General features: G+C 39.7%; 1 protein-coding gene across 10 annotated transcripts in view; it reads left to right on the top strand.

The window, feature by feature from the left end:
* syngap1b (synaptic Ras GTPase activating protein 1b) overlaps positions 1 to 26,598 on the top strand; it is a 319,808-nt gene that overhangs the window by 256,928 nt on the left and 36,282 nt on the right. For 7 of the 10 annotated variants that reach the window (XM_041793457.1, XM_041793456.1, XM_041793464.1 and 4 more), the window contains 12 exons: positions 1,903 to 2,142; positions 3,110 to 3,445; positions 5,065 to 5,209; positions 9,037 to 9,181; positions 9,296 to 9,532; positions 11,527 to 11,728; positions 12,430 to 12,632; positions 15,369 to 15,570; positions 15,946 to 16,533; positions 21,040 to 21,477; positions 21,915 to 22,085; positions 25,439 to 25,650. In XM_041793457.1, the coding sequence (XP_041649391.1) occupies positions 1,903 to 2,142; positions 3,110 to 3,445; positions 5,065 to 5,209; positions 9,037 to 9,181; positions 9,296 to 9,532; positions 11,527 to 11,728; positions 12,430 to 12,632; positions 15,369 to 15,570; positions 15,946 to 16,533; positions 21,040 to 21,477; positions 21,915 to 22,085; positions 25,439 to 25,650 (3,119 nt within the window). The remainder of the gene's footprint in view (positions 1 to 1,902; positions 2,143 to 3,109; positions 3,446 to 5,064; positions 5,210 to 9,036; positions 9,182 to 9,295; positions 9,533 to 11,526; positions 11,729 to 12,429; positions 12,633 to 15,368; positions 15,571 to 15,945; positions 16,534 to 21,039; positions 21,478 to 21,914; positions 22,086 to 25,438; positions 25,651 to 26,598) is intronic. The other 3 variants (XM_041793462.1, XM_041793461.1, XM_041793458.1) reach the window with 3 other exon arrangements.

Here is a 26,598-nt window from a genome sequence, read left to right as displayed (position 1 = left end):
TCTTGTCAATTCCTTTTGAAAATCTCATATATCAGTTACAGACAGGAGGCAAAAGACACACTACAGAGTGGCTCACACATCACATTGCAGGCTGCTGTAATAAACTCTTCACTCCACTCTGTTCTCTACTCTTTGGTGAATATTTTTATGAGTGAAACTTTCCTCCAAACAGAGCTGAACAGGCAGCTTTTAGAGTATGCTAATGATCTAATCTCATGAACAAGCACATCCTCATGAACCAGGGGAACTCATCAGGCTGAAACAAGGGATTCACAGCCAGTTTGTTTAGTTTAAAGATTGAAGTTGTTCTGAATACTTATCCACGCCGTATGTTCTTGCATGAGGCCCAGTGTCAGTGTGTTGTAAATCTGAGAATAGTGCTGATTTTTGCAGCACCACTGTTTGATTCAAGCTGATATGGTGGTGTTTCTAGCATTAAATCTTCCCTAGTGCAGCTTTAAACCACTGTGACTCTGTCTTCATCTTCCCAGCTTAAACAAAATAACAAATCTCAGCCCTTCATATCGACTGAGAGTTAAACTAATATCCTAATTTTGACCCAGATTTAGTGGCCGTGTAAAACCATCCCATATCTCTCCTCTCTCTGTTATTAGAAAGGGTGAACAGGCATGCGAGATACGCAGCTTTGAAGGCGACCAGGGACTAGCAGCAGTTATTAAGCCAGGCTGAGATGAAACATCACCCGAGCTGAATGCCTCGTCCAGATGCTCGGGCCACAGGGGTCCTGGCTGAGTCATGGAGCTCCAAGGACTCCACACGGGGGCTGTCTCCAAAATCATCCCCCTCCTACCCCAAAACAACACGCTCTGTGCTCCTCAGACCAGATGCAACGACAGAGATAAGACTCGCTGCAGAGACGAGGATTATCGTTACGCTTCTTAACTTTCGGGAACGTTTTAATTCTCTCTTTGATTTTTTTCAAAAGGAGAGCAGCCACTTCACCCAGCTTTGGTGTTTTACCCGGTTTTTGGTAGTGAAACGGAGATGTGACAGAAAGTAGAGTAGATATAACACGACATCAAGATGGGGAGCTGGAGCCCATGCTGGTGCTGCTTCACTGTGTGTGCATTAGCAAACTGAGCGAGCAGATGCCCATCACATTCAAACGCAGGGGTTTGGAATTAATTATAGCTCGTGTTTGGGGCTGCTTATCAAAGAGCATACAAATGGAGAACTTAAGAAAAGTGGATCTAGCTGATACTCACGCACACAGGCGTCTAAATGAAGACTTAAATAGTCTGATGCAAACAGGGGACTAACAACAATGGCATTTGAGCTCGATTGAAATGAGTCAGCCCCCGTTCGCTGAAGCATCACTGTGCAATCAACGCGGCTTCCTCTCCCCCCATGGGGGATGTCAAATATAGCTGAGGCTTTGTGATCATGATTAGGAAGTGTAGCTGTCTTCAGAAACATTAGCGTCATTGTTTGTCACTCGTCTTTGAAGCACATGTGCTTTGTGTCATTTGTGTCTTTGTACGTTTAAGTGGCGTATTTTTTTATCCAGTGAGTCCAGTCTCCCACTTGACATTTTTCTTATCTTTTCATTTCTGTGTCGCTGTCGTGCTGTCTTCTGTCTTCTGTCTCTGTATTCATGTTCAGAGTTGAGAGTAATTCATCAAACTCTGCCACAGAAGCTCGCCCGACATGTCGTCAGCCATTTCTTTCCTGTCACTTACTTTGTTCTCCTGCAGACTGACCTGCTGTCGCCCTTCATCCACACACTCACTGCCTCTGTTTCCGTATCTCTGAACGTCTTTCTTTGTTGTTTGTCATGTTTTGATGCTTCTGCATGGTTTCATCTTCTCTCGTGCATCTTTTGATGGTCTCTTTTTTTAAGATGCACGTCACCTTATTTGACCTGACTCCATCTCCATGCAGGACAACAGCCGGAGGGTGGACAATGTGCTCAAACTTTGGATCATCGAGGCCCGGGAGCTTCCAGCCAAGAAACGCTACTACTGCGAACTTTGTCTGGATGACATGCTGTACGCACGCACCACCAGCAAGCCCCGTACCGACACCGTCTTCTGGGGCGAGCACTTTGAATTCAACAACCTGCCTGCTGTCCGCAACCTACGCCTTCACCTGTACAAGGAGACAGACAAAAAGAGACGCAAGGTACCACAAAGACCTGCAGGGTCAGAAAGCAGTCAAGAATAGTCAGGTTGTGGAAAAGAGATTATTGTTAGTGATGAACCAGCACAGAGTTATCACCTCAATCTGTGGCTCCACCAGGGTGTTAGGCCAGAGCAGCCTTCCAGCTCAAGAGTAGCACATGAGTACAACGCCATTTTGTTTGGTCACTCTGATTGGTCCGTCCTGAATGTGAAAGACAAACTTTACTCCAATTATCTTGCGTTAATTTTTTTTAAGTCCTGCCCTTCCCAAACATTTACTATGGCAGATGAGTGAGAAATACATCCATGTAATGGAGATATGAAACAGTCGATCTGGCGTGTCAGGTTTTAGGGTGATAGGAAAGAAATAGAATAGCCAACAATAAAATGGGGTCTCTTCTGTTGTGGCTCTGCTTTGATTATGAATTATTTGGTTTACTGGCTTTATAACAAAACACTTGTAGTTTAACCATGTCTATATTTTGGTTGAAGCGAAAGAGGAGAGTCTTTATACTATAGTGATTATATTCAGACTGCTCAATTAAGAAAAGCCTGAAATAATCAAAACTGATGAATTAATCATTGAATCACTGCCTCAGATCAGCGACCCTATCAGCCCCCTGCAGATTCATTAAATATGTAGACCATTTTCTGTTTTCAGCAGTAAAGATTGTTTTGTATGCTCTTCCTAGGTTTTGTCATTAAAAATTGTATTAAGCAAAAGAAAGAAAAAGTAAGTCACAATTTCATTCCCTATTCCAGGTTTAGTTTGAGAGTAGAGCCATTACAGAAAAACCGTCATTTGTAGCTTCAAAAGAGACTCCAGGGATCCTGTGTTAGATTCTCATAACTTATTCAGCGCTAAATCTTTAAATGAACTTTTTCTGACATTTGAGATTATTTTAATGAAATCCTTACAGCACAGATTTATAGGAGACATCATCTTCATGTTCTTTGTTTCCCCTAAGGAAAAGAGCACATACTTAGGACTTGTAAGCATCCCCATCTCCAGCATCACTGGTCGTCAGTTTGTGGAGCAGTGGTACCCAGTCATCCAGCCCAGCGTCCTCACCAAGGGAGCCGGTGTCGGGGGAGGGAAGATCATCAATGCATCCTTACGTCTTAAATCCCGCTTCCAGACCATGAACATCCTGCCCATGGAGCTGTACAAGGAGTTTGCAGAATATGTCACCAATAACTACCGCACCCTGTGTGCCGTGCTGGAGCCCGTGCTGAGTGTGAAGAGCAAAGAGGAAGTGGCGTGTGCACTGGTGCATATACTGCAGAGCACAGGCAAAGCTAAGGTGAGGGCACCTCTGTCTTACTTAGTGCTAGATAGAAAAATATGCAGATCTCTAGATATTTCTCACATACGAAAAGCAATGCAGGCCTTTTTGTTTTTTATATCTTGAAAATAAGATGTTTGTCTGGACTTGCTCGGAATACATTTCTGAAAGTAACTGTAATGATTTACAGTGCTTATAAAATGTATTAACTGCCTTGGATGTTTTACCCTTTTGTTTTTTTTATGAATCAGTCATGCTCAATACAGTGTGGCTTTTTAAAAATTACAAAATGTTAATGTTAAAGTGAAAACAGTTTTCTTCAACGTAATTTTAATGAAACAAAAATATGCAAATTAAAATAAGTAACTGCATTAACATTCACCCCCCTTTAAAGTGACTAATTCAACAGACGCCCAGCCAACTGGTGCTAGTACTCTCACAATAAGTGAAATGGGGACAACCTGAGTGCAGTGAAGACACCTGTCTTTGGAAGGTCCAGTCACTGGTTAATCAGAATTCATGGCTACCATTGTACCGTGAAGAAAAAAGAACACTCCAGGCAATTCAGAGAAAATGTTATGGAACAGTATAAGTCAGGGGTTGGTCACAATAAAATTTCCAAAGCAATGAATTTCCACCGGAGTTAAGTTAAATCCATCACCGAGTGATGGAAGGAATATGGCACATCTGTAAATCTGACTAGATCAGGCCATCCTCACAAACTGAGTGACAGTGCAAGAAGAGACTAGTGAGAGAGGCCACCAAGACACCTATGACTATTCTCAAGGAGTTACAAGCTTCAGCAGCTGAGATGGGAGAAACTCTGCATACAGCAAATGCTGGCCGGGTTCTTCACCAGTCAAAGCTTTATGGGCCTGTGGGAGATTCCATGGTCAAGTGGAAGAAAGGTCTTTGGTCTGATGAGACCAAATTGGTGGTTTTATGGCCATCAGACTAGTTGCTATGTGTAGAGGACACCAAGCACACCATCCCAGCCATAATGCAGGGTGGTGGCAGCATCATGCCGTGGGGATTGTTATTGGCACATGGCCCTGGAAGGCTCAAAACAGTAGGAGAACTACTATGAAATGGTTTAAAGACAACAAGGTGAATGTTCTGGAGTGGCTGAGTCAAAGCCCAGACTTCAGTCCAATGGAGAATTTGTGGCTGGACTTGAGAAGGGCTGTTCTCAACTAATTATTGTGCAACCTGAGACAGCTTGGGCAGTTTTGCAAAGAATGGAGTAAAATTTCAGTGTCCAGATGTGCAAGCCTGATTGCAGTTGAAGGTGCATCTACTAAATATTGACTTGAAGGGGGGTGAATATTTATGCTGTCATTTATTTTGACATTATATATTCTGTTTAATTGGTTTTACTTTGTAGAAATCTGTTTGTATGTTTACATTACTTTTTAAGCCAATTTTATGTTGACAATGATTGATTTATAAAATCAGCGAAAGGGTACAACATTGAATGTGGTGAATTATTTTTATAGGCACTGTAATTCTACCTAGAAGATAGATAAATACTCATGCTTAGATATAAGTTTTTGTTGTTATTACCAGAGAGTCTTTCATTTCTTTCTGCTCTAAATTGTGTGTATATTAAAGTCACAGTAAATTCTTCTTTTCTCCAGGACTTTCTTTCAGATATGGCAATGTGTGAGGTAGACAGATTCATCGACCGAGAACACCTTATTTTCAGAGAGAACACTCTGGCCACCAAAGCCATAGAAGAGTACCTCAAACTGATCGGACATAAGTACCTCAAGGACGCTATAGGTGAGTCACAACAGTAGGCACTTGACGTTTGAGCATGTAGCAACTGTAGAAAATTCAAGCTTATGAGAAAGTTATTTTATATTCAGGAGAGTGACTTCTGGAAATTTTGAAATTACACAACTTTTAATTGAAGTGTAAATCCTCACCTAGTTTCTCACAGTCTGTCTCATTGTTTTTGTATGATGGTGTTTGCTTTACTGGTGTGATTATTTCACACTGAACCCAGAGTCACACTTTTATAGACTTTTGTTACAGTTCTGTGTAAAGTCATTGTCTCTTAAAAGTATTGAAATACAAGGAAAGGAAGGGCATATAATTCATGTACTTATTGACCTAGTTCCATTTATGAGCGTTGTTTCAGCTACTTTAAAATCTGGTGAAAAGAGGTGGATGGAAGCATGACAGTGTTATTTGCAGTACAAATGAAAAGTAGAAAACTGCTGACTAGACTTGTCCCTTTCTTGAATTAGAGTGACAGGAATTCTATCAGCAAAACCTTTTTAATATCAGTGATCCATAATTTAAAAGCTAGATAGAAAAAATGCTAGATATCTAGATCTAGACAGTTTCAAGTATTTCAGGACACTTTGACCCCATTTATACCTTCCATTAGCATCCGTTTTGGGCATTCAGATACCAAGTGGTGGTCCCCAATGCAAGGTGTGAATGTACCTCAATGCATACTGATAACAGAGTGGATAACAGAGAGCTCAGACTGCATATAGAGGTGGTCTGGAATGCCTTAATACGGGTTGGTGTGGTAGTGTGGATGAAACCAAACTGACACTGATGCTGGCACACATTAAAGGCCGCTAACCTTGCAAAGAAGATGGATTTGCCAGCCGCCATGTCTGTCATCAGGCAAGTTCATCATGCAAAGCTCCAATCTAAAATGTTTTTGCCAGACCAAAAACACCTCAGACCAACTAACCAGCTGTAGCATGAATGTATCCGTCACACACTACAGCAGTAGAGCTCAGACTACTACCAGAGCTGTGCATGCCTACTACCTCATTTTGTCTTGTTGTTTTGATTGGCTTGCAATGAATGTGACAGACAGAACGTTTATCCAATCACCTTTTAGAGTATTTTTTGAAAAGTCCTGCCCTTCCTAAATGCTTTGTATGGGAGGTTTCCTAGATGAATGTGAAATATATCCATGTAATGTATATATGAATCAGTCTATCTGATATGTCAGGTAAAAATGCCGTTAACTGACATATTGGGTGGTAGTTCACCACTAAGCAAAGCTCAGCTTTATTTATATCCATCCAGCCTCACTTGCAGTGATATGAATCACAGTTCTTTTTAGAGATCTGTATATTTTGGCTCTGCTCTGTAAAAGGAGTCAGTCTTTTGGTTTCCAAACAACCCTTCATTTGGTAATGTTTTGGCATTTATTATGTCTATCCAAAGACAACAACATGAAGGACACATCACGACTTAGTTGTCACTTGAATTCAGTCTTCGGTTATCTCTCCCAGCTTCCCTACAAGGTTTCCTTGCTAAATAGAATGACGTCATTTCCTTTAAAAGTATTTTTATGATAAAATGATGGAGAAAGGCTGTTAAAGAGGCACATCTTATCTTGTGGCTAATTCACCCTCATTTCAACCAGGACAGACTTAAATTAGAATAATTAATTTTACAAATTTTATGGAAAGAAAAATGCAATGTCTTTGGCGAGTAGACTCCGTCATGATGATTCCATCTTATTGAAGGTGTAGTTAGGGAAACAGAGAGAATAGAACACCTCCCTATGGAGTCTAGACACTGTTGATGGTGTTGATGAGGGATACATGATCAGATTTTGAGTGGACTTCTGAGGAGCTTGACTGGGACACCGCTGAGGCGGCTTGAAGAAAGAGACTGAGGTATGCAGGATGAGATGACCTGGTGAGAATCTGGTCTGGATGCTGATGAACTGAATAGAGGTGGCTGGGGTGGAGGAGGGTTGCAGCACACTGAAATTACAGGCTGACTGCAAGGATGGGAGGACAGATTTAGAAATATGACCAGTGCATGATGATTGGTAGAACAAGGCTGTGGCAGAATCTGATAACTTCGTTACAAGAGAATGAACGCCCATAATCAGCTGATCACCGGAGTGGGGAAGAGAGAAAGAATGGAAGAAAGAAGATATGAACGAGTTGTGACAAATGAATACATAAAGAAAAGTCTGCTTGAACGTCCACTGAGCGCTATTTCCTCTAATTGCCAGCGGCAAATAAACAACTGTAACAGTGTATCAATGCAAGCAAGTGCCAGCACCTAAATCAACTTTATTGCACTGATTCCTGTTGTAGTATCCTGAAAGCATGCAAACAATGGAGCATGAAACAGTAAAATCTGGTGCATATTTTCCTCCATTGCCCTGTTCCTATTTTCCACTTTTGCTTGTGTTAAGATTGGTGAGGAACAAGGAAAGAGAGAGATGATGAGGAATCAGGAGTGTCGGTCAGGAATATTTACTTGATTTTTTTTTATACTTATCTCAATCAAAAGAGTGTCAGCTTGTTTTACAAAGTGGACATAACCATGGATTGGTAATATCCATATGTGTTTGAAATGTCACGCTCTGACTTGTGTTAACATGGAGGCTAACAATTCGACTCGAAGCTGTCAAAGGCTCTTCAGTTGCAAATTGCACTCTTCAGTTTCTCACAGTTAAAATTAAAGTGTGTGATGCCATGCTATTTACTAGGGGAGCCATAAATTTAAAGGGGTAGAGAGTCTAGTTTTTGCAGTGTGGACAGTGGGTAATGTTGGGCGATGTTGGTGACTTGCATGCTGTTAGGCCCCAGTGCAAGCCTTGCAGTCACAGAGCTGATGTATGGGCCGTTATTTGCATTAAAGTTAGTCAAGTGAGCTCTGATATCAGGTCATCACTGACAATGGATTGCTAACACACAGTGTGACCGCCAAGGTCTAGTCACCTTAAAACTGCATGCCGAAAACAGGCATTTAATGCAACGGATAAACAACCCCTTTGAATGTTAACTTTTTAGGTCCACTGTAAGGAAAAATCTTCCTTTCTTCATCAATAACAAAACTGTTGGTAAATTTAATGGTGTTTATTCTGCTGCTGTGTAAAAGTTTAAGCAGTGAATGAAGAGAGGGTTTGTGTTAAACATACAGATTGAAGCTAATAAATAAGATGATTATAAAATCAATGCTTTTTTCACTCGTCTGTATTTGTCAAATCAATTCGTCAGATTATTTTGGGTGTAGATTAGTCTACAAAAGAGACAATTAAAGCATGAAGCAATTTCTTTCTATCATGAAGATCAAGATATGGTCTTATTCAAACAATATTACCCTGATTGAAAAAAATCTATCTTACAGAGGCAGTCAAAATGCTGCTAAAGAATATAAATAAAAGCCAGGCTTGGGATATGTTTTGAGTCTGGAGCATTTCTTTAGAAAAATGCCCCGTTTGTCCAAATTTACCTTAAAATAGTTGTTCTAGTCAATCTCCAACATTTTAACTATTGTCTAAATTCTGAATAGTATTCTCTAATGACAGAACTACTGTAAATATTAAAGAAGTTAATGAGTGGTTGTTAAAAAATCCCAAACTGCAAACTGAGTTGGCTCAATAGTCTTCTGCTTAGGTTTGATTGTCTTATTTCAGGCTGCTGCATCCCTTTCAGCATCACTACGTTTGTTCTATTAAATTTTCTGCTGATGTAAACAGCTTCGGAAAACCGTCTAGGTCTTATTTTTGTTTTGTTCGATTGGTTTTGGTTGTCGTTGCTTTCTGTACAAACTACCTGATCTGACAGCCTGTACCATTTTGCTGTAACTTAATGAAATGTCATTTTCAGGGGAGTTCATAAGGGCCTTGTACGAGTCAGAGGAAAATTGTGAAGTGGATCCCATGAGAACCCCACCCTCTGTGCTCCCAGACCACCAAGCCAATCTCCGAATGTGCTGTGAACTGGCACTCTGTAAGATTGTCAACTCCCATTGGTGAGTAGTTAGCAAAATCACTCCTTTGTATTCTGTGTTTTTTTATCCCTCTCTGCTCTTTTAAAAACGCATCAGACTGCAGATTACCAGAGTCTCTGTCTTGTTTTCCTCCAGTGTTTTTCCTCGAGAGCTAAAGGAAGTTTTTGCCTCCTGGAGGGTGCGCTGTGCCGAGAGAGGTCGAGAAGACATTGCCGACCGTCTCATCAGTGGTTCCCTCTTCCTGCGCTTCCTTTGTCCCGCCATCATGTCTCCATCGCTCTTCAATCTCACCCAGGAATATCCCGACGAGCAGACATCACGCACGCTCACCCTCATCGCAAAAGTAGTGCAAAACCTGGCCAACTTCTCCAAGTCAGTTTGATTTTTTTCCTACACAATGTTTATAATTTAATCACAATCAATTATGTTTTCACCACTTTATGTTAGACTTTTCATATTAAGCTTAAGCAGAAACTGCTGAGTAAAAGATCTTTAATTAATCAAATATTCAATAAAAGAAGCAAATAAACTTTTATTCATGAATTTTATATGCATATTACCAGTACATAACTAATGATGTCTCATGACAAAGAGCAGTTTTAAATGTTGTTCTTTGTAACATTTGTAATCTTATCTTAGTTTGTAAGAAGGCACACCATCCATTGAACATAGACCTCAACATTCTTACTCTTGTCAGTGTTTGGCCTTTCTTCTCTGCAGTGCCACTTAGTCTTATAATAATAATTATAATAAAAAAGAGATGGGGTACCAGCCCCTCATATGTCATCCAAGGCAAATTGGTCCTTGAGGAGGATCTTGACTAAGAACAATTCAGAAATGGAGTAAAGTCACCTCCACAGCAAGTGTTTGGTGGCTCCCCATGGGGCCCAGTCAGGCTCAGTCCAAATAAACAGCATGTGAGCCCACTACCTGCAGAGATAGGCAAAAGGGTTGGGTGCAAAGCAACATACGTGGCAGCAAAGATGGGGCCTGTGCATTTTGACCCTCAATGGCAAAGTCTGATCTACTCTTTGAGACCATCGTGGTGAAAAAAGAGCTAAGTGAGAAAGCAAAGCTTTAAATTCACTGGTCTATTTTTGTTCCAGTACTCACCTATGGCCATGAGCTTTAGGGAGACACTGAAAGAATGAGATTGCATATACAAGTGTCAAACGAGTTTTCTCAGGAGGATGGCTGGGCTCAGCCTTAGAGACGGGGTAAGAAGCTCAGCCATCTTGGGGGAGCTCAGAGTAGTCACTGCTCCTCCACAATGAAAGGAGTCAGTTGAGGTATTTAAGACATGATTAGGGAGCCTCATGGGCTCCCAGGTACGCCCAACTGGGATGAGACCTTGCGGCAGACCCAGAACTTGCTGAAGGGAACACCTGGGAATGCCTCAAGACCCCCCAGGAGGAGGTGGAAAACATCGCTGGGTAGAGGGATGTCTGGGTTGACTCACTTAGACTGCTGATACCGCAGTTCTACCCAGATAAGCTGAAGAAAAGTGTTTGGATAATTAATACAACATCATTTTATGTGTAAAGCACATTTAGAAAATATTTTAAAAAATAACAACATATACCAACAAATTAACAAACATGGTATGATTACACCAAGGCCTGAAGTAGCAACATATATGCAGTACTTAAAATGTACAGTTCTATCATACAATAGAAGTTTGTTTAATACATAATTTCAATGATAAAAAGAGGAATTGTAATTAAATATGAGTATTATTTTGGATTACAAAAACAAAAAAAAACTTTGTTACCTGCAATAAAACTTTATACTTTTTACTTTATATTTTTTGAGAAGAATAGCATAAAAAGCAATAGCTTTAATAGAATTCCAACCTAAACATTGGTTAGTAGAATAAATGACAATATCATCTGCACATTGGAAAAACTGAAAATCTGGAGTTATTGTACAGAAGTATGTTGATGTTAAGGCTAGCAGACCAAGAACTGAACCCTGTGGAACACCTGCAGACATGTTCCTTACTATTTAAATGCTAGTTTTCCCTTTCCATCTACACCCATGAGATATTACATGCTTGTTGACAATTTCATAAAACCTAAACCCTTTCTGCATGAACTGGAAAAAGGCAAATGTGACTCATATTGCAAAGTATTTGACTTTAAAGTCGCCCCACATTTATGGTTTCATAACAAATGGTCTACAGTTTGATGAGATGGCTGTGCAGGAAAATAGTTTTTAAGAGATATAACCTCAATTTATGAGTCACTTTATATGGTGGCTTGAGTTGACATTCAATTTCACCCTTACTCTTGTTGTTCTGTTGTCTCATTTCACATCTTTCTCTGTCTTCCTCCCCATTTACCTTCCCTCCTGTCCTCCTCCTGTAGGTTTGGAAACAAAGAGGAGTACATGTGTTTTATGAATGAGTTTTTAGAGATGGAGTGGGGCTCCATGCAACAGTTCCTGTATGAGATCTCTAACTTGGACAGTGTCAGCAATGCAGGTGGCTTTGAGGGATACATCGACCTTGGCAGGGAGCTGTCCATACTGCACAGTCTCCTCTGGGAGGTCATGGCTCAGCTCAGCAAGGTGAACGCAACACATCATCACATGTAAAAATTTACTACTTTTTATGATAGAAATTATTTCTTAACCAAAATGTGGAATAAGTTCAAGAATGTGCTTGCTATGTTAGTGTCAAAAGTCTTTCAGGGCATCTTATTTTTATCCTATCACATCAAAATTCTACTCAATTTTATTTTGTTCCTAAATATGATTCTTACACAGTACCTATCTTTGGACATTTTTGACAACCTGGGTTTCTTGTCAATTGTTTTAACCATTTTCCATAGATTGTTTAAAGATAATAATTGACATAATGCATTTCAGTGCCATACAAGATGTATTAAATCTGAAATTATATAAAAGATGTTAGTTGAAGAGCAAACACCTATGACCTCCATGTTGTCACATAACAAAAACACCACATTATAGAGGTTGTTTTGTTAGTTTTCCCACCTCTTACACAAAAGAAGAGTTTTTATTTTGACGTGGAATCACACTGAACCAATTCAGACTAGATTTATTATTTCAGGGATAAATTTGTATGTTCTGTCTTGAATAATGGCCCACTATACTATGGCTTTTCTGCTTAATGAGTCTGTAAGTCATTAATTAGTCTTTTTCTGTCAGTAATTGATGGTTCCAGGTGAGTGGAAGTGAACAATTAGCATTTAATGAAAAAGAAAATAAAAGAGTACATTCTAATCCATATTTCCCTTTAACAACAGGATGCCATCATCAAACTGGGTCCTTTGCCCCGCCTCCTGAATGACATCAGTATGGCCTTGCGTAACCCTCACCTCCAGAGGCAGCCAAGCCATCAGACAGACAGGGTGCAGGAGAGACAGGCAGACAGGCTGCTGTCACGGCCGAGCTTCAACAGAGGCATCTCATCCGAGTTTCAGAATCTAATGATGAGGGATCTTAATAGGTAGGTAATTTCATTACAGCTCCTCTTAAGTCTAGATCTCATCAACAGCTGTTTACATCTTCAAGAACATCACTGTCAAATTCAAGAGCTTTGCTTTCGCTGATGCTTTTTAGGAGGCATACATAATATAAGGGAAGTTGTTTGTTGTGATTTTGTAATCTGTTGTGGAACTGTGCTGAAAAACGTACATTACTTGCAAATTGTTGGAAAAGGTGCTTTAAATGTTTCAGCTCTAATTCATGACTAATGTTTTCTTAAAAAAAACTTTACACAAAGAGCAGCTTTAGACCATACTATTTATTTTGTAATTTACAGAGACCTACAAAGTAACAATGTCTGTGAAAAACTTCCTTTTAACAGGCAGAAACCTTGAGCAGCACAAGTTATGCTTGATATTATTCTAATTAGGCATTGCCAGTGCTTTTTTCAGAAATAAAAACTAACTCAATAATGTAATCAAGATTGTTTAAAACCTTTATTTTTACTGAAAAAATTAAAAACTAAAATGTACTTCAGTTTATTTGCATGTCAAAGTCACGACAATGGTGCATTTCCCCCAGCAGTCTGGTTTGGTTCAGTACAGTTTGACACAGTCTGGTTCAGTAAACCCTGATCTCACTTGCATTTCCACAGCTGCCCAGCTCTGAGTAATGGGAATCTCAGGTGTTTTTAGAGATCAGGATCATTTGGCTGAGCTTAGTAATAAGAGCCCATATTCTGGTTCCCAATCTCTCCCTTTGGTACCATTTTAGCTTTTTATGTCTTTAAAGGTGCACTGTGTAATATTTAGCCTAGTAGCATTTAGCAGAACAACTTTGGTAAGAATGAAATGTAATATCTATACCAAAAGGTCTTTCTAAATTAGTGTTTAATAACCTGACCAAGCTTTTAATTCATACAAAGGGACTTAAAGGCCACTGCATGGACTCTGCCATCTTGGATTTTCTGCATCTTCTATGTTTCTACAGTACCACCGAAGGGACCAAACGTCAGAAACCCATTTTTAAGATTTCCACTGGTTTCCACAGTTAACAGCAGAAGTGAGCACCATAGTTTAGAATCTGACAGTTAGATAACAAAAATGATAACGTCAAAAATAAATAAATCATCTCCTGTTTAGATAAAATTGCTAGCTCTCAAGTCATTCGCATATGAAAAAAACACTACCAAGGTTATTACAGTTAACTAAAACTAACTAGATAACTAAAACTAAAATGTTAAAATCATTTTAGTTAACTGAAACTAGATGAAAACTAAGCTTTAAAAAAAACAAACTAATCTTAAATCTGTGCTTAGAAAAACTAACTAAAATAAAACAAAATTGAATTCACTGAAGATGATCACACAGTGATTAATTTTATGTCTTTACTTGCATTTAAATATCAAACTTGGGTAAATAATATCAAAAGTTAAAAGCAGTATGTTTAAATGTGTGTGTGCATTATTTTAAATTATATGCTGTTTACTTTTTAAGGCCTTTTTGGCTCTCGCTCCCAAACATGTATCCTGCATTATTAAAAAAAAACAACAACAAAAAAACCCCCACAAAAAAACCCACTTAAACTTATAAAAAATAAACTAAAACAAAACGTTTTTACAAAATTAAAAGTAAACTGAACATTTAACAAAAAAGTATAAACTAAATAAAAATGAAACGAATAAAAATCCCAAACTGTTTGCTCCATAGTATATATCGTTTTTTTGCAGTAGTACTACTGTAGTAGTAGGGTGTTTATTTAAAAAGGGGAAAGTCTGCTCAGCTGAGTACCAAACATGGCATGCTTGGTATCCATTTTTAGTGCTGTTGCACAGAAAGTATAAGATAAGTATAAGAAGATTATTTCAACCAATCAAAAGGTCTGCAGTGTGTCTAGCCCCCTTTAGTAGGCCAGAATGATACACTTGATTCCCTGACAAAAGGATGCCATAGAAGTAGGACAGTACAGGCTGGATATTTTTGTACCTTTTCCAACTTTCTATAGCAGAAACACACATTATGTCATACCATACCAAACAGAACTGGACCAAAGTCCATCATAGAAGTGGCACATATCCTTTATTGTTTGTCTTTTGTGTATTGTAGTCCAGTCAGAGTATGATGTTAGCCTTTTTGTATTGCACACCCCTTTTTCTTGTCCTTTTTGCCTTTAAGTATGACAAAATTTAAAACTGTCTAATACAGTTGCTAAAAACTAAACAAAATCTGATTATTTCCATGAAAAATAAATCAAACCAAACTTACAAACCAACATTAGAACCAATCCAAACTAATCTGAAATTAAAGGCAGAACGTAAAAATAATGAGGCATGGTTAACTGACATGGACTCAAATTTAAAACTGTTGAAGATGGCCCTTTACTAGGCCTTATTTACCAAGTAATGATTGGATTTCCAATACTGACTGGATGTAAAAAAAAATTCTGGTAATCATTTATAGTGTAAACTTAGACCATGAAGTAGCTAAATTATGGTATTGAGAATAAAACTTCTAGAATGCAGTGTATACTGTTATATTTGTCTCCTCTTTTGTATACTGGTGCCCAAAAGAAGAAGTATTGCAAAAGATCAGTGAAATAAGGAATCATTTATATTTGAAAAGCTGTCAGTAGAATGATATATAACAAAATATTGGCTTTAAAATGTTGATGTGGATGCTGGAAGATCAATTTATTGATCAGTCAGGAAGTCATTGCAAATTGAAGATCTTTTTTGACCATACTCACTGCTCCTCTCCAGCTCTATAGATATCACTCGCTTGCCTTCCCCTACGTCCACCGGAGGGGTCATACCATCCCGCTCCCAGATGAGTTTTCAGGACCGTGACCACCCCCATCGAGCATCCTCCAAAGACATGTTTTACGTCTCACGCCCTCCTCTAGCCCGGTCCAGCCCTGCCTACTGCACAAGCAGCTCGGATATCACAGAACCAGACCCTAAGGTGAGTCTTAACACACTTACCCCGGGAATAATCATCCCATCCACTAGTTTGATCTCTATCTGCGTGAGGTTAGTATGACGTGCATGTTAGTCATACTTAATAAATCCGCCATTGTGTGATCGAGGCTGTAGTATATCATGACATCTGCTTTTTTTCCACTGAATCACCTCGCAACTCATCCTAGCGGTATTTCCTGGGAAATACTTTGAGGCATTCCGATATCCAGGCCTCGCGGTAAAAACACCCGCACCACCCTCACCCATACCATCCGTGGCCACCTAACATACATAATAACAGGGGGGGCACTAGCCCTTCATATCCCTTATGATTTAGGTGCTCAGTGTCAATAAAAGCGTATCTATGATGGACCTCCAGGATTCCCGAATGAACAGCGTGTCTAACCTGCAGTCGGTGGACATGCTCAACTCCTCCCAGGCCTCCATCGCCGGCATGGGCAGCTTCGGAGGGCTGAGCAGCGGAGGCGGTGGCGGCCTGGGGTCGGGCCTGAGCAGCCAGCTGCGGGCCGGTGGGAGGTTGTCAGCTGGCTCTGGCGGCTCCAGCATGTCCGGTGGCCTCCGGCTGAGCCAGCTGAGCCAGATGGGCACCACCACCGACTCGCTATCCCAGCAGCAGCAACAGCAGGCCGCCGCCATGCGATACCCGCTTTCCTTCCAGAATCCCCTCTTTCATCTGGCGACCGCTGACGGGCCTCAACAACAGCTCCACCACCAGCACAGCCGCGCCCAGCCCCCAGCGCCCCTGCTCCTCGCCCCAGATGAGCCGTCTCACCAGACCTACTTGCCACAGTTCGCCCATGGGGGGTTCTCTCGCAGTGAGGACCTATCCACCCTCAGGACCAGGGACGGTCACTTGGGACAACCCAGCATCATCCACTCACACAGCTACAGCGACGACTACAGCAGGGCTGAATATGGACGCAGGCAGATGTCCATGCATGTGCAGGTACATGTATGTTCATACTATTCCCATGACATCTTAAAGCCACTATGAAGGGAACATTATGACAAGAAAGTAGAGAGAATCGACTTTTACTAACAGTCAAAGTTGATGTTTTTGGGTTGATTGTTGTTTCTATCTGAGGTCCCTGAAACCAAAAGATGCTCAGGATACAACAATATTTGTACAACTCAAAAAGAGCTGCAGCAGTTCCTCAATTTCAAAAAATGTAGAGTCAATTAAATGCCTTTAACAACTGAAACAATAAGCCAATTATCAGACTCAACCAACTGATTAATCCAAGTATAGACCTCAAAACAGCTCATCAGGGGATAACACCTGAAAAACATGTAGCCTATTTGTTGCATCACAAAATAGTGCCATTTATTGAGGCTGTCTTGCGAAGAAAAAAACTCTTAAATCTTTCTGTATAGCATATGTTTAAGCAGACATTGATTTGACCTCAAATTGGCTAAATCACACAGAGACCATGCACCCATGTGTAGCTTTTTTGATGGTACCCTCAGCTCTCTTTCCTTAAAAAGGCACCATTGACTGATATCTTTTGTGGCTACCATAACCAAGTACCTTATACGACCCATATTCAATAAAACCGAAATATCCCTTTAACTCAAAAGGCTGCCTCACTTGGACAAAGGTCTGTGACTTGGTTTTATCTCTCTCTTGCAAAGTAAACCATGCAAAGCTAATGGACTGGCCAGATTCCATGCCTGCCATCAGGCAGATCCATCTTGCATAGCTTCAAGCTAATTAATTTGATTAAGGACCAATCAGTATCAGAGTCGAGGAGAACAAGGTGGTAGCAGTTGTGGTCCGGTTGTACTACAAGCCTGTAAAGTGAAGAGATTAGCATGGGTAAAACTATAGCAGCAGTTTTGTCTGAACTAGACAACATTTCTTTCAAAGAGCAGAGAACTGTACTGAAAGCATCTTTTACTAAACAACTTCGGCAAGTGTTTGATTTGCCAGCTGGCTCCACTGATGGTGAACAATGATGAAGGCTGCCTGTTGATCTTGGGTTATGTAGGTTACTGGATTTTGTTGTTACTCTGACTGGCCTATAATGAATGTGACAGACAGAACGTTGTCACCCTCTGAGACACTTTTGAAAGGCCCTGCAGTTCCCAAACATTGTCGATGGCATGTTGCCCTGATGGATGTGAAATGTATCCCATGCCATGGATATGTGAAACAGTCTATCTGCTGTGTCAGGTTAACTCGAAAGACCCCTTCAAAAAGTGAAATATTGCTGTCCAATATTGAAACTTCTCAGAGTTTCTAATGATAAAACACCAGACAGAAAAGGCCAGCACACCTGTTGCTAACAAAGAGGTATTTCAAAAGAGTGTTACTGTGGTTTTGGCTTATATAAGCAAATCTAAATTGGTTCCCTCCCACCCCACCTGTGAAATTTGGCTCCTGGACCCTAGTTGCTAGAGAGCGCAGATAATTTTGTGGATTCTTTCAGAATTTTTGCCACCTTCATAGCCTGTCACACCTGATAAACTGTTTTCATTGCATGGATATATTTCACATTCATCTCGGAGAGCTCCCATACAAAGAGTTTGGGAAGGGCAGGACTATTCAAAAAATTCTCTGTGATTGGAGGAACTTTCAAATCTTACCAGCCGTCAGCCAATCAGAGCGGCAAGACAAAATGAGGAAGTAGGCATGTAGAGCTCATGTTGAGCTTGACAAACAGGTGCTGCTGTAGTTTACGGTGGAGCTTGTCGGTGGCAGCAGCCATTGTATATCCCTTGTATATACACAACACATGAAACAATCACAAACCCATGCTGGAGCAGGTCAAGAGAAGAGCAAAAACATCTTTTCCGTCATTAAATGCTTTCATTGCTATTCTTTGCTCTTTATTTAATAAAACATGTGGTCCAGTTTTCATTAAACTGCCCTTATGCTATAGGTACATACCAACCTAATGCCACACTGCTAGCAGCTAATGCTAGTAGCTTCCAATACAAGTAAACCCACCTGTAGTTACTGCCCCGTTCTCCTCAGATGATGCAGATTGGTCAGGTCTGTTGTCCCATCTGGCACACGTTGTTTGGATTGGTGCTTCACAAGATGGCTCTGCCTGATGACAGACATGGAATCCGAACAATCCATTGGCTTTGCAAGGTTACCATTTTATTGCTTTTTTAAAATCCTTTTTGCAGTTATGCCTTCATTTGACAATATTTCAGTAAATATAACTCCTGTCTAATTATCAGTAGGTAACTGATGGTGAGCAAAGATTCCTCTCATAAGCTAAAATCTTCAATAACCTTTAGTTCTATGTTTAGTCAGAAATGTGAGTAAACTGAGTCTCTTTTGGTTCAGGCCTTGATGTCACCTTTGGCTTCAGAAAATCTTGATCCAACACATAGTGGCTTTAACCATTTTCTAAGAATTTGTAACGTGTTGCTAAATAGAAAATGGGTCATGTGCTGTGCCTGTCATTTGACTACAATCTTGCAGTATGATTGTAAAAATCCTTTTAATTCTCTTACACTGTTTACTCATGTAACATGCTTAAACTGGATCACATGGAGTAAAGCTGCATTCAGATCGAAAATTCCTCTTCATTATATTAAACAAGGCCACACCATCGACTTCTCAGGGTAAACTCTGGCAGTAAAAAGTTGAACTTGGCTCAACTTTTGCTGCAACCCAGAACCATGTCATGCAGAAACCTGCTGTGTCGATCATTAAGATATAAGCAAGCACACGCTTCATAGATTATTAAGTAAAAAGAATTATGTACTTAAACTTTATAGCTTGCAATAAGTGCTAAAAGTGCCACACAGTTATCCCTCATAATCACATATATAATATGATAAATTACCTTATGTTTTTGATAAGACTTAAGTCATTGATCAATCAGTGAAACTGGCCTTTTTGGGATTGGGTTTGATTGTGAATAACATCCCCTGCAACCTTAAAGCCTCTTACATTTTTATTGAAGTGAGATCAGTATTCATGGAAGATTTCTGTGCACTGGTGGTCCACGGATGTTTGAGGGGAAGGGGCAAAAATTGAATAAAAGGCGTCTGCATACAGTAGGTGCCTTTGTTGGACACCAGCACATATATAGTTGTAATAAGTCAACTTGATATCAACTTATGGAAACTTATTGCACGTTATTATTTTCCCCACTTTTAGACATGTGTCATAGAGAGCTATTTATGACAATTTGTCCATTTAGACGGCACAGAAGAGGGCTATTCAGCAATTTTGTTCATTCAGAGGATTACTAAAGAGGGCTGTTAGGCGATTTTGTTCATTGGGAGAGCACTATAGAGGGCAAATTGTCAAATTTTTCCATTTAGTTGGCATCAAAGAAGGCAAATTGTCAAATTTTGTTCATTAAGAGGGCACCAGAAAATACAATTCTGCAAATTTTGTCCATTTAGACAGCATTTAAGAAGAATATTTTTCTAATTTTGTAGATTTAGAGGCCTACATAGAGCTATTGTGCAAATTTTCTCTATTAGGGGGCACCAAGGGGGGATATTTGTCTAATTTTGTCCATTTAGAGGGCACCAAGGGGGAATATTTGTCCAGTTTTGTCCATTTAGAGGGCACTATAGGGTTAATCTGCAAATTTTGTCAATGTAGAAGGCACAAAAGAGGGCTTTTTAGCTAATTTTGTCCATTTAGAGGGCACAAAAGAAGAATATTTGTCTAATTTTGTCCATTTAGAGGGCACCAAGGGGGAATATTTGTCAGATTTTCTCAGTTTACATGTCACCATTGGACAAGTTGTCAAACTTGTCTATTTAGAGGGCACTAAATATGTTAAGTTTTTAAATAAGTTTTTCTAATTTGTCGATTAAAAGGCCAATGGTTTAGTTTTTTTTCCAATTAAAGGGCACCTTAGAGGAAAAATCTCCAAATCTTGTTTGATTAGATGGCACCAAGGAGGAATATTTGTCTAATTTTGTCCATTTAGACAGCATTATAGAGGGCAATTTTCCAGCTGGCCATTTAGAGGGCACTGTAGAGTGCATATCTTCAAATTCGCTTATTCAGAGGGCCCCAAAGAGGCATCCAAAAGGGCACTTCTTTCTTTTAAACATTATTACTTTAAGATGGGCGTTTGACCCCCTTGCCCCACTCTGAGTCCATCAGTGTTTCTGTGAAAGCTCTAAGAGAGCATGCAAACAGTTTATTTTATTACGTTTCCTGTGATAACAGCATCAAGGTTGTTTTTGTCATGATCTTCGCTCTTTTTTGTTGTTTTCTTGATATAGATATTTTTTCTGTGGTAACAAGATCATGAGAAAATGACTGAAATTCATCAAAATCTTGAACAAGCAACCAAAACTGTCTTGCTATCACAGGAAAACAGAGTAAAATGATATTCATGGTTGCATATTCTCTCAGAGCTTCAATAAGTTTCAGTCCCACTAATTTCTGAAGAAGCATCCTCTACCCCAAAAACGACTGGAACAAGAATGAAATAATTATTTCTCACATCTTTTTGGTCTAAAGGATAACCTCCAACAACAGCAAATGATGGGCATGGCCTCCCAGACAGGCACCTCCCACTCCTCTCTGGCCACCACGCCCCCCTCTACCGTCCAACCAGTGCGCCAGAGCTCTGTTGCCCCACCTTCCTCCCAGCGAATGAAGTCCCAGACCTCCCATCAGCTATCGGTCAGCGCGGCCGCTGCACCTGCTGCTCCCGCTAAAACACGACCACAGAGCGGAAACCTCCTCCAGTCCCCAGAGTCGGCGTACGGCGGCAGGCAGCATTCCCGGCAGCTGTCGGTCAAAGACAACACGGCCCCGGGCCTGCCACACCAGCAGAGCTCTGTCAGGGAGAGTGGCAGTCCACAAGGAACCACCAGTCAGAGCACCCAGCAGTCACCACAGCAACAGACAAAGCCATCGCAACAACACCTGCTCAAACCCTCCATGGCTAAACAGGTAACGTCTGCATGCACCAAGTCCTCGGTTTAACTTTTTGTTTGTGCAAAAGAAAACACAACATGAACAAAAATGTACAAAATCATGAAATATACCCCAGTGGGAAGAAATATTCCTGTGGGCTTGTAAATAAACAACCAAGTATTCTCTTTATTCTTTATTTTTCCCTTCAGCACTCTGTTGTTGTCTGCTGCAACAATGTCTGTTAGATGTCTAATGCTGTGGAGGGCTTTTAAATGTCTGTATGTGGCGCTCGCTGACTCACACACATCACTAACACTGTGAGGAATAAAGGCCAGAGTCCCACCAGAGTCCAGCCATGCTCGAATTATTTGAACTAATGTAACTCTGAGGCACTTCTGCTTGTTATAAAACTGACTCTCATCTCATTAAGAACTCATGTTCTCATATTCAGTCTGCTGGCCTTTCTCCCTCAGGGCTCCCAGTCTCCATCCACCCTTAATCCCCCGTCGGCCAACGAGCGCACAGTGGCCTGGGTCTCCAACATGCCTCATCTGTCGGCCGACATCGAGAGTTCGCGGATCGACCGTGAGGAGTTTAAACTGAAGGAGTACTCAAAGAGCATGGATGAGTCACGCATGGACAGGGTGGGTATTACTCTAATGTTTAAGATCTGCCCTTTCAATGAAGAACCTCAGGGATATTGACTCATATCGGTTGTTTTTGAGCAGATGGTGTTCAGATTTCTTTAAATTCAAAGGTTTCAAAAAGTGTGGGAAACAGCATTCACCAGCCAAGTGCTAATGGTTATTTTTCAGTGTTTGATTCATCACCATCAGCCTTGGTGAAACAAGCACTCTAATCTGGAGTGTTTGGAGGCAGATTCCTTCTCATCAGTGTGATTTTATATTCATAAACTAAGAAATCAATGCATCTTAACTCTCAACCTGTTGAACCATCAAAAAACAGACATCCTGCAGGTGGCTAAGGGCTCCAGGTAATACTGTTTGAATAGTTTGACTCTGAAAAATAAAACTTCTTTAGCTCCAGCACCGATTTGCAGTCCAAACAAAGCCTGGTTTGAGGTAATTCCAGGATGGAGTTTACTCACAAACTCAAAACTCACACTAAGCTTGTAGTGCATCATTTTGAGGAAGAGCAGGACTTTTTAACAGCTGTTTGGTGTCTGCAGTGTGTTTTTTGTGATTAATTACATTCCTCAGAAGAAAGAATAATGTATTTCACTGATCAGTCACACAAAGTGAAAATGTCATTTCTCCAACAATCTTTTGGTAATCCTAAACTGGGCCTACACTGCGCAAATTTAAGCTGACTCTATAACAGTCAGTCGTAGTCAATGATCATTGCACATCTCTTCTGTGGCCACACTGTATAGTCCAACAGTGGGCCACAGCCTGAGAGCTCACACCGTAGTGTGAGTGGGGAAGGACTGTGACAATGTCAATGGAGTTTCCTTTGAAAGTGTCACAGACAGAGATTGAAGTAAAATCTACTGTCTCTTCAGATAGCTGTAGACAACAACAGAAAGGCCCTTGTGGTCACTCTTTCACAAACACATAAACAGCAGCACCAGCAAACACAACTAGCAGCTAAATAATAACAGTGCCAGCTGGAGGTCTGTGGGTCAGCCTAGCTCCTGCTTTCCTTTATTATACACTGTAAAACCAAACAAGTTGAAAATACTAAAAAAAAATGTTGAAACCGATTATGTCAAAGTTTTTAAGTAGTGGCAATATTTTTTGAGAAATCCTTAGAGTAGGGGTGTCAAACTCAAGGCCCAGGAGCCAAATCTGTCCCGTGGAACAGTTAAACCCATCTCGCAAGATAACATCATATTTCTGTTATAACTGGCCCTTAAGTATGAGGTCTGCAGATTTTCTCAAGTATAAAATGTAAACTTATCCCTGATGATTTAAGATATCCTTGTTAAGTCATAAAATCTGAAAAGGTAAGGAGTAAAAACATTTAGATAACTCAGGAATTTGGGAAAATAAATTAATTTGTGTTATAATTTCATATTTTCAATTTTGCATCTCACAGTTAGGACTCAATCTTAGAATTCTGGCTTTTTATTTCATCCTTTGAGTATTTCAACTCATACTTTTGACTTCTCATATAATATTTTAAGCTTTAAGATTCATAATTCTAAATTTCAAGTCATGTTTTGACCTTTTTAACCAATTATTTTGTATTTTAACTCATATTTTTAACTCCAAACTTTGACTTCATAATCCCATAGTTTGACCTTTTAGACTCACAATTTAAAATGTTGAATCATATTTTGGCTTTTAATTTCATGATAAGAAATTTAATTCATATTTTGACCTTTAAAACTCATGATTTTGACTTTCTTTCAAATATATTTGCCTTTAAAAAAACATTATTTTTCAATTTCAATTTAATGTTTTGACCTTTTTGAACTAATAGATATACTTTCCTCAGATTGTGAACCTTTAATTGTATCTTTTTAACTTTTTAAATGTCAAAATAATTTATTATCAGTGTTAAGTTTTTATTTTATGTTTTACGAAATGAAGTTGACAGTTTATGGTTAAAAAGACCCTCAGGTTAGACCTGCATCCAGAATCTGGCTCCTGCTTTGATTGAGTTTGACACACCTGCCTTAGAGAGTTTATAAAACTGAAAAAAATGTGTTTGTTTAGTAGCGGGTACTTTAAGTTTTATCAACTCTATTTTACATTTATGTGGAGTAAACTTCAACTACACTATGGAAACCAGGAAGTCCTCTTCCATCATGTTCAGTTTACCATCCATCATGTATTCTGGTAGCTCCCCACAGATGGGTCTTGTCTAACTGAGTCAGTAACTTCACTCATGGTGCAAAAGTGACTGATGCCCAAAGGCATTCTGGGAAAACCCTTCAGATTAAAGGATGATTGAAAAATAATTTGAGCACAATGAAAAAAATCTTAGAATGATTGAGCACTTAAAACTAAAAATTTGTTCTATCAACTCAGAAAAATGGAGCTGAAGTATTTGTTTTAAATTTTAAGTGAACACAACTTTGTTTTTTTTTAACAGCCTTTTACTGTTTGGTCTTAGAGTATAGGGAAGTCACATCAACATTTTTGCTGCTTTCATGTTGATTTAAGATGCTTCCGACAGTTTGCAAAGAAAAAGATTACCAGAGTCTTAGATTCTGCTCATGTACACTGCATAACAAATGATGCATGATCATGCTGAAAGTTGGCCCAACCTTGGATGTGAGTTGTGTCATGTGACTGTGTAATCGTAAACCTAGCTATAGTGTAATGATTGACTAGCTTAGATGAACCGTATGTATCTGTGGTGCAACGAAACAATAATATGAGCAGCAAGCCTGGAACTTCATTGACTTTTCAGGGTATTTAAAGAGTAAATCCACGGTGTTAGATCTGATAGTAAATGTTTTTTGTCCATTTTTAATCCATTCTTGATCATGTACTTTGGCTTTCTTCGGTGGGTAGCACCATATTTGGCATAAAGGATGTACAGAGCTTGACTGTGCACCACAGGGTTGATGTTTTACAAGCTTTTTAAGAAAAAAACATCCAGACAAGACATAATGGGGAAAAAAGTAGCTGTGAGCTCTAAGGGTTAACTTTTCTTTTTTGTGAATGACTTTTTAACAAATCATGTTGAGAGAGCATGCATACATATACATAAAATCTTAAATAATTTGGACCAAATTCATTAATAGTGTTTGAACAGAATCATAGCAATGACTGTTACTGAAATGAAAACTAATTCACAAAAAGGTCCGTCAAATACATCCTCACTACACAGCTATCATAACCAGAGGGTTTTGAGGTTTTGATTCATGATTGCATGGAAATATCTGCATTGATTGAGAAAAGTTTATTCATATTTGAATTTTAAAAGCTATCGGTAAAATGATATGACACCCTTGTGTTCAACATCTGAATTCATGAGGAGTGCAACTTTGCTAAATTAGCATCCTCCCGTTTCTGTGCCTCAGGTACGCGAGTACGAGGAGGAGATCAACTCCCTGAAGGAACGCCTTATGATGTCCCACAAAAAGCTGGAGGAGTACGAGCGTAGACTCCTCACGCAGGAGCAGCAGACCAATAAGATCCTACTTCAGTACCAGAATCGACTCGAGGACAGTGAGAGGAGGCTACGGCAACAGCAAGAGGAGAAAGACTCCCAAATTAAAGGAATAATTAGCAGGTAAATGGAGTCTGTTGTTTGGATGGAGGGCAAAAAGACAGCTAAGACGTCATGTGCTCTTTAATAGGGAGGCCTTCGCCTGGCCACAGACTTTACTTTTGTTTATTTTGACGTCTTTGCTGCATAGACTTAATGAGTTTCTTCTTAACTTTGTGGAAAAAGTGGCATATTCCCTCAGATAAAGTTTAATGCATTATTGTACTTGTAAGGAGTAAGTAGAAGGCAGAAATGCAGAAATGACTTTAGCACATGGGATCCTATTTTGAAGCAGTAATGTTTTCTCCTCAGCTACGTATATTGCATACTGGAAAATAAGTCTGTTTACAGGAGTTGTTACCTAACAGAGGATATTGGAGGGTAGGAGGTAGTTTCAGTTTATTAAGTACTGAAGCTCTGAGAGGAAGGCAGAGAGCTAGAGAGTGTAATGAAAACCAAAGCAGCAGACATGTAATGAGTGACAAATTAAATGAGAGACTATTATAAGATACAGATCTATATCATGTTTGATAAGCATGCAGGCCATGTTCACGCCGTGGTTTGTTCTTTGGAACAGCAGGACAAAGAAGTCTGCATTTGTCCTCAGAGCTCTTCTTGTAGAAAATCTGCTCTAATAACCTCACAACACGTTTTTTTTCTAATTCAAGAGCTTCATATTTGTACGACTGCAGAGACCTCCAGCTGAGTCCTAATTTATTGAGTGCTTGTGTGAAAGCGTAATGGTGCAGTTCTCCAGTGCAGTCTTTAGTTTTTATCGATTGACCGTAAAATTAAGTAGTTGATGGGAAAAGAGTGCAATATCGACTGAATCTCAGTTGTATTCAGGAACGGAAAATCCAAATGTTTACTGTGGATTCTTTGAGCATTTTAAAGTCTGACTGCACATTAGCAATGCTGCACGAATCTAGCTTGATTTATTTTGTTATCCTTGAGAAAGAGAAAAGGCTCTGC

Source organism: Cheilinus undulatus, linkage group 8 (genome assembly GCF_018320785.1).
Source record: "Cheilinus undulatus linkage group 8, ASM1832078v1, whole genome shotgun sequence".
In the NCBI taxonomy this organism is placed as follows: Eukaryota; Metazoa; Chordata; class Actinopteri; order Labriformes; family Labridae; genus Cheilinus; species Cheilinus undulatus.
Note: the sequence above shows the minus strand (reverse complement) of the source record. Positions and strands in the feature narration are given on the sequence as shown.